A 16,401-nucleotide genomic window follows, 5' to 3' on the forward strand; every position below is an offset into this window, starting at 1 on the left:
ACCATACACCAACAAACAACGCAATCCATTTATACACGAGAGAACACCTTACCATACAGATCATTATGTTTTGTACCAGATAACCAAATACATCATGTGATGAATTAAACCAATATACCCATAACACCGTGCGAACGAGTACCACTGCGCTCTATAATAAAGGGGGGTAGCAACCAACCAGGCAGATTCGTCTTCCGGTTGCTATGGGTTAATACGCGGTTTTTAAAGGGGGTGGAGCCAGGCATCGCTCGGCGTTCTAATCTTGAATAAAGACTAGTAGTCGCGCAGCTAATATAAATTAACTATTTCATGACTAAACAGGCAAGCATAAGCGGCTGCTGGGACATGTAAGCGCCTCTCATGTGTCTAACGCTTGCAATTTAATTACCCCCCGGCTATCGGACTACTTAGTCTTTTGTCTATAACACTCCATAGATTATTCCTTCCGTACAAGGAAGCGAAGCTGTGGGAAGTGACATCAGTACGGCAGTCGGTGAGGGGCGGGGACACAGGTATTTCTTACATTATGGAAATTGTCATTTGTCCTAGAGATGTGTGTTGTGTTTGTTGTTTTTAGTGTGTAATTACATGTATCATAGGATTTTCTGTGTGTGCCGGGGATGATATTTCACAGGGTTTGTTATGACCCTTAATATTTCTTTGTTATAAACCACCATGTGTTTGTATATTATGTATATAAAATACACAGTATGTAAAACAGGCATAATAAATAGGTTTTATTTTCTTGTTAACAAACGGACGTAGAACGTCTTATCGCAGTCGGGGAGGGGGCACACACCCTGGACCTGACTCCATGTTCTACTCTGATGATATCTCATCGTGTGTAATAATGGAAATTCCTGATTATACTCGTATTGTAATTTGTGTCTAGTATTTATACTTATTACCATTTATTTTGTTTAGTTTCATGGTAATCTTCTACATGAACGATTCTTTTATGAACATAAGATACAGATTTTTAGTGTAAGAATCAGATTATTAAAATATGATTTATTATGAGTATTAATCATTGGGTGTTCTACCTACCAGTGTGGTAGCAATAAAAAGGGAGCTTGGTTTGAATTGTTACCAATATTGCTGTTGATGGAATTTGTTTACATTTATGTAAGGAAAAAGATCTAGAACACACAGAGAAGGAGATTCTGTGATCAGATGGGGACATATTTAACCCCTTCACTACCAGGGTTTTTCATATCCGGAATACCGGAGCTATTTTGGCATCTCTGCATTTTGTCAGCTCAACCATTGTTCCAATTTTCTGTGAATAGTGTACCCATGTAAACTATATATTGTTTAGTAAAACATTTTATTTAATTTTTTTTTTTTTTTAAAAAACTAAAGAAAAATAGAACAATTTTTTATCACATTTTCTTATGTAAATCTTCACTAAATGGACAGAAAGTACCCCTTAAAATTTAACAATTAAGAAGTTGGAAAAACCTCAGTTAAATAGAATTTCTATACATTTCAAGCAGTTATAGGGCACATATTATAAGGTGTGTGTCACAGAAGCCCGAACACAAGAGTGGAACCACTACCTGCCTGCCGGCTCTCGCTGTGATGTGAAGGGGCAAAGTGGGCACAAAAGGTTTAATGTAAAAACCAGACCGGAGGTTCATTCGCCGTTCTCTGTGTAGGGCCAAGAACAACTACACCTTAAATCTTATAATCTTCTTTGATATGATACACTGTAAAACAATAATTGAAGCCGACTCCAGGCAGAGAAGGGCAGTGGTACCTGTACCACCTTTTCAATACCGACCCTGCATCTTTTTTATGTAGTGGATGATGCACTGTGGTTTTAGGACCTGTGCATCCCCCTTTCCTCTTACATCTACAGGCACCACTTGTCGATCCTTTCTTCACCATACACAATTAACATCTTTTTTGTCCTGCCTAAGGGATAGAATTTCTTAATTGCGCAAAACACTTGAGCCCCCTTTCTGTTTAGGGTAAGCTAATTGTTTGGGGCAACTTTTTTGTTGTTTCACTGTACCAAATTACCTGGGAACCTTGCAGTAAGCGGGTAGAATGTCCCAATGCTTCATCTGGAATCTATGTGGCAAAACCTGGAGAGTTCCCATATATGCGTGCTACAAGCTGGGGTGTCAAAAAGATATAAAACTAAAATAACTATGGGGTCATATAGTAGCTATCTATCCAGAGGTTTTTATCCAAAAAGGTCAAGAGGAGATCACACAATATTTTGTCACTTGTTCTGAGTCTGGAAAATCAGGGAGATCTTCCACTGTATATCCTGTACCGCTTTCACAAAGTTTAGAAAACGTTATGCTATATCTCAACCACTTTGATGGGATAGTCTGCTCGGGGGTGTAAATTTCCAAAAATGTATTCGCAAAGAAACTGATAATCTGCCTTAATTTATATATTTGGTCAAATTGTGGGTCATCATTAGGGGGGGGGGAACTGGGCATTGTTGTTGAAATGCATGAATCTTAGCTCAAAAATCATAACAGAAAAAGGGGCTTGATAAAACCGAGTATGTGCTCCAATAGGCGCATATGGTGTTTTTTTTCACAAGATCCATCAAGGCCCAAAATGTTCTTATTTTGTACGGATCAGTGGGGTGCTATAGTTAACTGCTCAAAAAAGAATGGGAGGGGAAACATTTACGCCCCTGGCGACAAATGACATGCCAGACATGTCGCGGAAAAACCCGTTGGTGACAATTGACATACCTAGCACTTCATTACTTTAAAAAGGTGTAGAAAACGATTGCCTTCTAAGCTTAAACGTTCTTGCTGAAATGTTTCAATAGCGAGGCATTCAGCGACGCACTGTGAATTTGCTTTTCGCAAGATGATGACGCCCATTAAAAAATAAGTTCTTAGGAGGGGTCTCTCCACACCCTCCTGACAACCCTGCAGGTTGAGTACAGGTACTGCATTCAACCATGTAAGTCAATAGAGCCTAGCTTATAAAAAAAAAAAGTTTCAAAAAAAAATAGTAAACAAAAATAAATTGGTAACATGTAAAAATTAACATAATGTTTGTGGGAATAAAAATGCAAAAAAAGACTGGTTGTAAAATTAGTGAAAATTAGTGCATGGAAAGGGTTGAAATACCAGGATCTGAAATACACTAGGGTCTCTAGTTTTCAAAAAATATATACCGTTAGTTTGATAGGGTAAATTGAACTGACCAGCTTCAAAGATGACACATGAGGGCAGGAGTACCACATGTCAAAATTCCAATCGGAAAAAAAGCACACTTCCCAAATGTGGCCTTTTAGCGCCCCAAAAACCTGACAAATTCATGCATGGGTAGTATCCCTGCACTCGGGAGATATTGCTGAATACATATCGGGATGTTGTTTGCATGTACCAGGAGCTGTAGTACAAAAGAATTACTACCACAAAGTTTGACAAAGACTGGTAGTAGAATTTGGACATGGAAGGGGTTTAAAATACTAGCATCTGAAATATCCTGGGGTATCTACTTTTCAAACATATATGGTTTGATGAGGTAAATTGAACTGACCAGATTTAAAGATGTCCCAACTAGGACATGGGGGCAGAATTTCCAGCATGTCAAAACTCCAAGTTGAAAAATTGAATTGTGGATGTCCCACACACAACCCACGCATGGGGGTATCGCTGTACTCAGGAGATGCAGCTGAACACCTGTTGGGGTGATGTTTGACATACCAGGAGCTGTAAAATGTGTGTGAAAGGAGAGCACAAAAAAATGACTACTGTAAAGTTTGACAAAGGCCGGTGTTATAATAAGTGCACGGAAAGACTTCTAGCATTTGAAATACCCCAAGGTGTCGCCATATTTTATACTTTTATAAAGACAAACACAACAACATGTCAAAAAGGGTATAAAAAACCCAGCTCCTTAAGGGGTTGAAAAAATTAACTGGCTCATTGACATCAATAAATATAATAAAATAAATGTATATAAATGGGGGGGGATTTCAGGCTCCACCATATTTGAGGGGACCCAACAATGATCGACTCTCCCTCTCTCTCCCCCAAATCACAAAGATAGAGGAGGGAAGCGAAGTGCCTGGTCTAAACATCATTGGTGATCACAGCAATCCTATGACTCTAGTGGCCACTGATTGGTTCTTGCAGGACTGTTTCAGTTACCAGGCAGTCCCCTGAAGCAAGAACAAGCTTGCATCAAAGGACGCTACTGTATTTTCTATTATACTTACTGGTACGTCCAAAGGGGAATCTTGGTTTATCTTTTATTGACGTACCCGTACGAAGGTGTTAAAGGGAAAATTCACTATCCTCGCCATCCCTACAAAGAAAAATACATACTAAAGTATTCTGTAAGTACTTTAATATGCATTCTTCAAGAAAAGAAACAAAATAAAGAATCCTCTGTGGTTTGATTCTTGCCACTGCTCAATGTCTGTTCCTCATCAATCAGCAGGAAAAGGCATTTATTCTCCAGATCCACATAGCATCAGAGAGGCTATTCTTCATCTACCATTTAATGTCCCTTCATTTGCTCAATGTTTTCCTCCATTAATTTCCACAATGCTCATGTCTATAATAGCAGCTCATTGCAGAAAATGAAGCGCCAGATTTATAACGAGCCACCCGTGAAGCCTAACCACAGGCTACTTTGATGCCCTGTTTCAAAGCATTCTTAGTTTAGTAATGACCACTTGTAAGAGGTTAGGGCTGTTTATCAGTTTAGTGAATAACAATCCCCTCTTATTTTTCTGTTGATGATATTGGAATGCAGAGCCTTTGTTCCAGGAGGGATAGAACATTTAGTAGTAAAGATAATGGATTTGAGAAACCTGTATGTGCCCACATGAAAAAACCCTCTCTACATTCAACTTATTTTGCTTGCCGTTTAACTTATTTTTATGTTATTGGGTTTTTAAATATTTTCCAGTAATGATTACAAAAAAGGATACAAAACAGGAAAACCTTGTTTATGTTGAAATTTTCTGTATTTTGTTTGTTGCATTTGAATATTCTCTTAACCCCAATAGGGGTTGCTGATGGAATTGCAGTCCTCCTGGGGAGAGGAGGGATTGGAAGAAGATGATGAAGAGCTGGAAGATCATGATGTGGAGAGCTCAGGAAGAGTAGTTACACCAGGGAGAGCAGGCAGCTTTCTGACCAAGAGGGGTATCACTCTAAGAGTCCTAATGAAAGATGGATTGATAGAGGCTGGACAGGGGGTTCTGTCTATACATTACCTGGTAAGCACAACAGCAAGTGAGGTGTGTGTTTATATACTACCTGTTATAGAGTATAGTGTTCCGTCATATGTTTACCTCTTTGTAAAGGGTATAATGTTCTATGAAATTATAGTAGACCATTGGATAAAAATAAAAAAGTCTTTCAATTTCAACTCTGCTGTTGGTCCAGGAGAAGTAAAAAAAAAACCCATAGTGAAGAATGTGTTTCAAAAGGGGAATAAGTTCCTCCAAAGTGTAATCTGATTTCTCACTGTATCAACAAACTATTATCCTGTCCTTATCACCTGTTATATCCTTGTGTATTCTTATTTCCTAAACAAAACACACCATATATCCTCCAGCTCTTATACATAATTTACATTTGTAGGCAGTGCATTTTTACTTCCTTTATTGTTCTTGCTTTAAAGAACCATTTTCCCTGCTTTAGGTGGCATCCTGTTTGTACAATCCTGAACATACATGGTTTGTGTTGTGTGCCATCAAATTACCAAGCTCCTGAAGAGTATGTGAATTGTTGGGCTTTCAATGTTACTTCTCGCCAGCTTATGTGAAGTGTGTATCAGAATCATAAAATGTTAAAGATATCCTTAAACAGTCGAAAGTACACAATACATCATATTGCTTATATAGAAACCACAATGTAAAATGTTCAATATTATAATTCAGTGGGGAATTATTTGACCATTTACAACTCTTTTCCTCAACAGGGTAGAAAATTCCAGGGTGACTTACTGGTGGATGGAAAAATCAGATGGCAAGAGAATGGGCAGGCTTTCAACTCTCCTAGTGCATGGGCCACCCACTGCAAAAAACTTGTCAACCCTGCCAAAAAGTCTGGTTGTGGATGGGCATCTGTTCGGTACAAGGGCCAGAAACTTGACCAGTACAAGACTGCATGGCTTAGGCAGAATCAGTCCCATGGGCCAGCTGGTGAAGGGGTTAGTTTCATCCTTCAAAGTCTTCTTTGGCTAACCTTAGATACTGTACCTATCTTACCTTCTTATATTGCTTAGCAGAGTCCACCTAGTGAGGGCGAGGAGGATGATCTAATTGATGAAGAGGAAGAGGAAGAATCTCAAGACTGGAAGACTAGTAGTATGGAACCAGTTGGAGGCAAAAAACAGCAAAGCAAAAGTGGTGTAGAGCATTTACAACGTAAGGATACTCCGGGTTGCTGTAAGCCAGGGCAAAAGTTGAAGTTGAAGCATTTAAAAAGGGTGCATTTTACCCACTTGGTAAATGTTCCTGCCACATTTACTTTAAGAGCCCTGTGTCTAATTTTTTTTTTAATTATTTTAAACTGCTTAAGACTGCTAAGACTCCCTAGCCTCACAGTTAAGTAACAACTGCATGACGTATATGCATTTAGTGGATATAATTCTGAATTTGCTCACAGCAAACACGATAAGCCATCTTCAATTTGAAAACACAGCTTTCTTGGCAGATCAAAGCAAAGCTCTGGACAGCCAATTGAGATCAGTTATTGATTTATTTATTTGTAGGCCCTGTATGAATTACGAGTATCACTAGTCAGTGCTTCCGCTGGCAGCTTTCTGCCACTTTAATTACCCACCTTAGAGCATTTGTTACCATAGTAGACAGCATCCATATTGGCTGCCTAAAGGCAGCAATCCAAATAAAATTTTAACTATTTCATGGTGATGTATCATAGCAAGATAAGTTGTGCTCTTGGCATTATATATGTGGATTTCCTTTTTAATGGAAGTCAGACTGTGCAAGACTTCTTTTAAGGGATGCAATAAAGTACTGCAACTCCACTATAACATTCCTTGCCTCCTGGATACAATGTTTCTTGCCTCCTGGGTATGGTGCCTAAAGCTGTCATAACAAAGAAACAACTCACAAAAGTCAGATGCAGGCATATGCATTTCGTCCATTTTTGATGGACCTAATCATAGGTATGAGGGATCCCCAACAAAATGAAGAAAGAGAAAGCTCTGAATATTCATTTGAAATTTAGGTTTTTTTGTTTTGGTTTGGTTTTTTTTCTCTCTTACTTTCTCCGTCGCTGCTCCCAGCAGAGGAGTGGATTATAGGTTGCCCAAGATGTGTGTGTGCGAAGGCTGTGCCCTGTTGAAGGGATACTTGAAGGAGGCCAGAATAATGCAGATGGAGCTGTGGAGAAAGAGAGAGAATAATTTCTGAACATTATTCATAAAGTTAGGAAATAAAATGTCATGGTTTGTATTTATTTTCTGTCTTTGTTCTGTAGTTGCATCTAGTAGAAGCAGCCTGGCTGAGATCAGAGTTCCTGTGAAATACTCTTCATTAGGATGTCGTGATTCTGCAAGGTAATGGACATCCAGATATCAAAATGTCATCTAATCAAAGACAGTATCACATATCCCTTGCTGTACTGGTCAGGTCCCCATTCACCACCAAAATCACATCACATAATATGTGCAAAATGGAAACCACACATGACGTTATAGCTAAAACGCATGAAATGAAGGATCATTTCAAACCTTTGCCTAGCCCTAGACTGGGCATGAATGTAGGTACCACAGATGGGGCTGGTGCTCCAGTAGGAGTGGATGCAGGGCTTTTTAATGATGACTGCTTAGCATTGTAAGTGCCTAGACTTTAATAAATTCTGACACATCAATGGGTGTCCATGGCTCCTTTGCCAAAATAGAGTTAGGGCTTGCAGCACAGAACTGCTGGGTGTAACGGTTAGATTGGGGGACAATGTCCCCTAATAAATAATCTCCCAGAAAAAGCTGCACAAACTGTAAGGGGGTGTATCCTGTTATCAACATTGATGTAACAGGTAGGATAGCTAGCCCATAGGGATTCTGCACTACCCACTTCTCAGCAGCACTGCCACAACTACTTGTGGCAGGTGAGCCAACACCCGCAGATACATCACAAGATGTATCTATGAACTGACCAATGTGTGCCATAGTAGAGTGCAGGAAGCAAAAAACAGGTGTTTGAGAACCCAATTTTACATTTTCTTGGAACTGGATGATTCCCTTTATGGTGGCATCACTGGAGTCTTATTTTTATTATTTTACTTTTTAATATATATATATAATTTTTTAGGTTTAATTGCCCTGCTGATCGCAGTGCCCCTTTCCTTGTTTCCTGGGGGCAGAAGGGCGCCGCCATTTTGTTGCTCACTATGAAGCTTGTAATCACTCTCTTTTGGTGCTACTGATATCAGCTGAAATGGGCTGAGCGAAAAGAAATGGATCTTTTGTCGCTTTTTAAGCTCATTTAGCCCCATGCTGTGCCAGGCTGTATGTTTTTCTGTGAGGTTCGTGGTGACACTTGCAGATGTCCTGCCTACAATTACTGTGAGTGATCCCCATTCCTTGTTTGTAGTGTGGGAATGCATCTGCTTCACATTTTTGTTACCCCCCGAGGTGGATAAGAAAAACATGCAGATCGATCTGAGACCAATCCTGATCTTTGCTGCCATGTGGGGTTGAGGACTGCTCTACAACAGTGATATATTCCGTAGGCTCTCCATAGTCTCATTTAACTGAGTAGTATTAGAATCTGGAATTAGTAGTATTAGTAGTATTACAATCTGGAAGTATTGGGATTTGAGGAGTGGCACGCCAGGCAATTGAATTAAATTAATTAAATTCTTAAAATAGGATTTGAGAGTATTTGTTTTTATTAGTTAACATTCCCAAAGTGGGGGGACTTCTGTGTCCCTGGTGGCCTACCACTTTTCTCCAAATGTGACCTGATGTAAGCTCCTTTGAGCAGCGCCCTCCTCACCTGTTGTTTTGTTACGTTACATACTACTTGTTATGTGTACCCATTGTACAGAGCAATGGAATTTGATGGCGCTATATAAAACAATAAATAATAATAATGTGCCTATTGCTATGTACCCAGGGCAGTAGTTGCTTTGAGACTGGTGGACCTAGCTGGGTAGCTTGAGATAAGCGTCCCCATGCTAAGGTTAGAGTGACACCCAGAGGACAAATTTTAATACTGTCCAGCTGATTCATTTTAAAATGGAGAAGTATAATAAATAAAGGTTGTTTTATAGTTTAACATCCATATATATGTATTTATATGTGTACTTCTTTATATACAGTATATAATATATTTTTTTATATACAATAAGGTTCCAGCAGTCTCAGTCCAGAACCATGAAATTGCTATTTATATGAATATCCTCTTCCCAAACTGTTTATACATTTTCAAAACTGCGACACTATATTTCACACTTGCACACATGTAAGTTGTATTTGTTTTTTTTAATTTTTAACACACAATATTAATTTTGTTATTCTGGTCCTGGTAGTGCTTCTGCTACTGCTCCTGTTAGCATCTTTGTAAAAAGACATCGGTTGAAATTTGTAATCATGTCAAAGAAGCATTGACAGGCTGTGCTTAAAACTTTCCCTGGACCAAATGCAGCTAATCTTAATATTTCTAAGGGGCAGTCTAATGCAAACTGAAAAGATTTTCTATAACCAAATGTGCTAATATTTTTTTTTTCCAAGGCAAGACCAGATGGACTTGATATGCTAGTCCTCTGATGGTACGGTCATATTAAGTTAACACCCTTGTACAACTGTTGCATAATTTCCCCCTCTCTTGTTTAGTTTAACCACACAAATGATATTTATTTATTTTTTTCTTTCGGGATAAGTAGGGCTTTTAAAAATAAATAGATAAACCATCACATATTATAAAATAAATATTTAAAACAATTAGGAAAACAAAACATTGTCATGGGTGTATATATATATATATGACCCATCATATTCCACAGTGCTGTACAGTGGGTAAACAGGGCATAACAAGTAATATGTAACATAACAATTTGACTTCTGGAAACTACATATTGTAAATGTGGGATCAGAGCCCTCTTTTCCTAATATATCGGTTTGTCTTAGACTGTCTATTTTAGTCTCGTAATTTCCCTTGAATATACATATTGTAAGCGCTGTGTAAGCTGCACTATATAAAGAAAAAAAAATATATATATATATACGGTATATATGTATGTATGTATTCATTCTGATTTTGGAAATGCCATGAATGCCATGGTATCTCACCTTTTTTTCAACGTCAGAAACCTTTTTTTCTCAATGTTAGAAGGGGCATTTTTTTGTAGAGCCATGGTATTGCAGGTCCATTTTGTGGGGCATTATTATTATTATTGAAATGCAGAAATCTTAGTAGCCTTTTCTCTCTCCTACCACTCTCATACGAACATATGGGAAGCATACGGGAAGTTATTTGTTTTTTTTTTCTTTGATAATCCGCTTCAGCAGGGTTATTGTCAAACCTTTTTGAACTCCTGCAGGTCAGTGAGCTGCAGCCAGGCCTCACTTCTACTCACTTTCTTCAAAAAGATTAAATTTTGCATGCAATAGCAGAACCCAATACAAATGAGGCAATTTCAAGGACCCCTAGTTTTGGGAGTGCCTAACCATCATCAATAAGCACAGGATCAGTGGTTCCTAATTTTGGTGCCAGCGGATTAAGCAGCACTTTTTACAATAGACTAGAGTGAAAAGTAAGAAAAACTGGAGAAGGTATTGCTTGTTGTCAGTACCTTATTTTGTTTTATTTCAGAGATCCCCACACTTTGGTAGAAGTGACTTCTTTTGCAGCGATCAATAAGTTTCAGCCATTTCACGTATCCATCTCCAGTAATGCTTTGCTGCTTTTGGTGAGTCTGAAGTGTACTTAACTTTTTATTATTATTTTTTTTTTAAACATGTGCTCTACTTATCTGTGCTGTAACATTATTTTCTTTTCCTTCTAGGATTTCCACAGCCATCTGACGCGAAGTGAGGTGGTGGGATATCTAGGGGGAAGATGGGACACCAGCAGCCAGTGTAATATCCCTTTGCGCAGTGTGGTGAACAAAAATATAGTTTTGTGTTTGCTTTCTGCATGTGGTAATCATACCTTCAATCTATTTGCAGTGTTGACTGTGATTCGAGCCTTCCCTTGTCGCTCTCGTCTGAAGGACACTGAGTCTGCTGCAGCCGTAGAGGAGGAGGTAACATTTTGGTAGATGATTTAGGATGCATGTGGTTGTAAGGGATATATAACCAACCTTAATTAACCATAATAAAAAAAACACATAACATTTGGATATAAACAGGCTGTGGTCTTTTATATAGCTTTTTCATAACATTTACAAAACATTTCACTTATAAACATAATTAAACAACTGTATAAACTTGGCCCAAAACCAGAGTGAAACAAACTTTTAACCTATTTCAAACCATCCACTCTTAAGCCAGAAAACTAGTTCACCCTTTAAAGAACTTTAACCCCAATAAAAGCCACAACAATAGCCTTAGGCAATGGCTCGCACCCTTGATTTATAAGGTATTTTCCCGCCTTTAGTGCAGCACAAGCCACCTGCATGTGCTAGACGGGCAAAGCACGGGCATGGCTTGTTAGCGTGAGCGCAATTAGAAAATTCTAAACTTTCTTTCTTTAAAACTTTTGACCCAGCCTCAATGCCTGACCTTTATTTGAACCCCTATCCCCACAACCACATGCAGCCCTTTCCTTAGTTGCAGTCAGGGCTATTCAGCATTAGAAATGGTCTGCTTTTGCCCTGTATGTGCTCAACAAATGCTGTTTTTCTGATTTGAGCCTCAATTTACTTGCCTCCAGATTTACCAGTGTCTATTCCTACGTGGCCTCTCCTTGGTTGGCTGGTATCATAGTCATCCCACAACTCCAGCTCAACCATCCCTGCAGGACATTGATGTTCAAATGGATTATCAGCTTAAATTACAGGGCACCGAAAATAGCTTCCAGCCTTGCTTGGGCCTTATATGTGGTAAGACTTTTCATTCATTTCTTTTTGCAGCTGCCCTGTGAACATTTTACTTAGTAACATTTCCTTTTCAGGACCTTACTTACAGGGAAACCAAGGAATCCAGTCCACCATCTGTCCTTTTTGGGTGATGCCACCAGCTGAGGTGAGTGACATTGTTCATATAAAGGCCAGATGGAAATGATATAGGAAAAAACTATTTACATCTAGGCATTAAACTTTCCTTCAACTGCCATTCATTAAGATAAGTCAACAGAACCAACTCCTGTTCCTCTTCTGCCTTTTTATTCTTGTGACCTGCCAACCCAAGTTTTGAGCAAGCGGCATTAGTGTTAGTTTGGCAGAGGTCACTGTTTTAAGAATAAAGATGCTTCAATGGGTTTACTAAACATTGTAATTGGTTTATTAAACACTCAAGCGTTAAATGACGGCAATCCACTTTATTGTATTTGCAGTATTCTCAAGCTGTCTAACGTACGCAAATTTTAAAATTATGCTGCGCAGTTGGCTTTGTAGTAATTATGCTCTAGAATTCCTCTAGTTGGCTGGGGTAAAGAAATGTTACTAAATAAACCAAAATTTCTATCACTTCCTAACAATTCTTTTACTATAGTAGTAGGATAGGAAAGATACAATATTATAGTGTAAATCTGCTGTACATTTTTATAAACTGTAACATAATTTTATATTTTATGTTGTGTACGTTACAGCACCGCCCAAATGATTATGGAATTCCCATGGAGGTGGAAGTGACATATATTCAGGATAGCTTCCTTACCAATGAGATTGTTCATGAGATGGTGAGATTTCCCCGTGTACTCACACTTTAGAGAGAGTGCGTGTTGCTCTTCTGCCTTCCATGATCAGTAGGGAAGGTGTGAAGATTTGTAACCATCCAGTTGTCAAGGCACACCAATAGTGCAGGTTTTATAAATCTCATTATTTAAGATAAGTGTACCTTGAGGATTAGGTACCAGCATGGATGATATATATCTTTGCATAAACAAGTGTGTTGAGCACTAATACTATCCAAGTACTAAACTTTGAAGAGAAATCCATACAAATCTTAGCTGCAAAGGACGGTATTCTGTAATCTGTAAAGTGATCGTGGTTTTTCACATTAGGTTAGTGCATTTACAGTCCCACCTCGTGTGCTACCTTTTTCCTACTCTGAAATATGGTTTCTCTTATACTTTAACCCCTGTATTTAAGTGTTTTCTCCTTTCTCATTCTTCCCCCTCGTTATACATGCTTTAATGCCTGAGTCTTTTCTTATCTTGTGATGCCCTTTGGAGATGGGGTCTCATGTAATGTACACAATACCCTGGGTGACATAATCCTTCTTTCTGCTGCTAATGCCTCACACTATATAATCTAGCACTCGTTTAAGAAGTCTTTTTTTATATAACATTTTATGTAATATCGCTCATAATACTTGTATTTTTTTGTTATACTCTAACCCATTTCTGTTTGTCCAATGCACTTGTTTCTCTGATTTGTTTTAACTCAGTTTATGCTGGTGGATTTTTATAAAGGAGCCCCAGACTTGATTCCTTTCCAGGAAAGGTGGAACGAAGAAATAACTTATCTGGACAAAATAAAGGTACCCCAGTGCTACTGTAACCAGAAAAAAACCTTCCTTTATTATACTTGTACCCCATATTTTATGACAATAAGATACAGTGTAACAAATCAGCTGTTTGTTGAAATGCAAATTTGACACAATGTTGGATGAAACAATTCTAAAATTATCGACTCTTGTAGGTAGGACAGGAAAACAAGACTTCTACAAAAATCCATAGTGGTAACATCACTCTCATTTAGAACTAGGTTCTTACAGGTGGTGGGTATGGGCACAAGAATATAATACACTCTCCAACCATTAATTTCTGGGTTAGATAATGCCAGTCCTGCTAGTGTGTGTTACATGTGCAATAGTTGGGGGGGGGTCAATTTACTATAGGATACAAAAGTAACATTATGCAACACGTGTGTGTGTGTGTGTGTGTGTGTGTGTGTGTGTGTGTATATATATATAATTTTTTTTGCAACTTTTTGATAAATTTCTATAAATATAAGCTTCTTGCATTTATTGAACTAGAATAATACACAGGATAATGTAACCCCTAGGTCTATAGCCTTAATGATGCAGCAAATTCCATGAGTATACACTTACTTGATCGGTTATCACATTCAAATTCCATGAGTATGCACTTACTTGATCGCTTATCACATTCAAATTCCATGAGTATGCACTTACTTGATCGCTTATCACATTCACTAGATGTGTGTGTGTATGTATGTATTGTTTCAGGCTAATCAAACAAGATTTGTTGTGCCAAACCATTTTTTTCAGAACCTGAATGGCCTGGAGAATGGCCTGTACACTCACTACTTTACATTGTAGCAGAGTGTCATTTCTTCAGTGTTGTCACATGAAAAGATATAATAAAATATTTACAAAAATATGAGGAGTGTACTGTATTTCACATAGTTGTAGTGTTTTTACAACTGGAAAAAAAACCTTGTATCTTAAATATGTTTAAATATCATTTACTGAACAGATATGCTACAGTGTAATTCCCATCACTATACACTGAGCCAGACATTGATGGTAGTGCAGCATAATGCCTATCACTAAACCTATACCCATTTTTGGGCCTACTAAGTCTCCTTTCATTTTCTGATAATGCCTCGGTGGTGGTGATTTTTTTTTTACCTGTAAATCCAGCCTGTTTGGCTAAACAGGAACCTTTTGAGTAGCAATAGATCTCCCATTTGTTTACCATCATATATATGACAAAAACCCAGGGAGTAACAGTTAGGTCTGCCCTAAAATTTACGATAGCAATATGCTGGCAACCTTAGATCTTTAGGATGCATATCTTGCCATTGTGATTATTCCTTACAATCACAACACCGATCATTGCTATTTTTGATAAGTTACCTTTGGTCTCTCTACCACATGGTGCACCTTCACAAATATAGTAACTTCTGAAGCCCATCTGAGGAACAAAAATAAAGGGACAATAGAACTCCAAGTCTCATGTACAGAGACCACAAACTCAGGGCTAATCTACATCAGTCAACACAGCCAACTAGAAGTCATCAGATTAAGGCTCTAGTCCCCAAGACATTCTTAAAGGGAAGATACAAATCTCACAGCCCTTCTTTTAAGAGGAAACTGGTAATTATGAAGCTCAAATGGGAATTTAGCATTATATAGGTCTATCACTGAAAGTGATCAAGATACTATTATGTACTTACAAGAAGGTAAAGTTCAAACTAAAACTGACTTCAAGCTATTTCCTGTTAGAGAAAACAACAGGAGATAAGACTGGCTTCTTCAAAGCAAATAAGATAAAAAAGGTTGCAGGAGTACTCTATATCCTGCAGGGAGAATCCGTATGGTGTCAGTGGGCTTAACATCTTAATTCAAATGAGGGTAGCAATGTGTACCCCTGCCTTTTTAAGCCATGTTTCTTCCTGTGGAGGCAATTTTGTAGATTTTCTTCTGACCGTTGTGCTGGTAGTAGCGCACAAACAATAGCCAACCTCTAATGGCACATTAGCAGATCATTTAAATCTTGTTAGTTGCAAGGTGGCACCTCCAAGCATCCTGGTGTTCTCAAGTGACGCACGTGCAGCCGGCCCATGATTCATTAGACCACGCCACCTTCTTCCATTACTCTGTGGTCCAGTTCTTCTGCTCACATGCCCATTGTAGGTGCTTGCATTGTAGCAGTGGACAGGGGTCAGCACGGGCACCCTGACTGGACTGGCCTCCGGCAACGCAGCCGCATACGGAACAAACTGAGATGCACTGTGTTCTGACACCTTTCTATTAGATTCAATTCAAATGGATGAAAAACTCACTAAATTGGGAAGATTAGATTTGTCATTTATGAAATTAAGACCACTTCTGACAAGCAGGCACTCACATACACTGACCCAATGGTGGTTCGTATCTATCTGTTATTTCTGAGGTAACTAAGCTTCACTTTCTATGAATTAATGTTTCAGTTAATAAATGTATGTACATTTGTGTTTTATGTACGTGAATTAATCTGTAGTTCCCTGTACCGACGCCTTATGTGTTTCAGGGTTCACTGTCAAGTCGAACACCAAAGGACCAAGGCTTTAGCCATCTTCTGGACCAAGTGTACTTACTTCTCAAACAACTTGGCTGAGAGCAATTCCAAACTCCAAGACCCCCCCCCAAAAAAAATAGCACGCTCTATACTCTGATCTCTAATCAAGGGATAGAAGAATGTGTCTGAGAAACACTTTTTTTGTACGACTCTCCTGATCCATACCAGTTTACAAGGTATATCTAGTTCATCATATTTGTTTGTAGTTGCCACAAAATAAAAAAAAACAAAAAAAA

The 16,401-nt window shown here is 38.5% G+C and overlaps 1 protein-coding gene across 1 annotated transcript; it reads left to right on the forward strand.

Moving 5' to 3' along the window:
* The first annotated feature begins 245 nt into the window (after positions 1–245).
* Positions 246–16,383, forward strand: MPND (MPN domain containing). The gene is made up of 13 exons (XM_053461763.1): positions 246–512; positions 5,003–5,215; positions 5,923–6,153; positions 6,232–6,349; positions 7,449–7,527; positions 10,787–10,883; positions 10,980–11,052; positions 11,143–11,219; positions 11,849–12,017; positions 12,089–12,159; positions 12,725–12,814; positions 13,525–13,617; positions 16,118–16,383. Exons 2-13 carry the CDS (start codon positions 5,012–5,014, stop codon positions 16,202–16,204), a joined length of 1,389 nt encoding a protein of 462 aa, XP_053317738.1. The 5' UTR covers positions 246–512; positions 5,003–5,011; the 3' UTR covers positions 16,205–16,383.
* The last annotated feature ends 18 nt before the right edge of the window (positions 16,384–16,401 follow it).

The sequence above is a fragment of the Spea bombifrons genome, chromosome 1 (genome assembly GCF_027358695.1).
Source record: "Spea bombifrons isolate aSpeBom1 chromosome 1, aSpeBom1.2.pri, whole genome shotgun sequence".
Lineage (NCBI taxonomy): Eukaryota > Metazoa > Chordata > Amphibia > Anura > Pelobatidae > Spea > Spea bombifrons.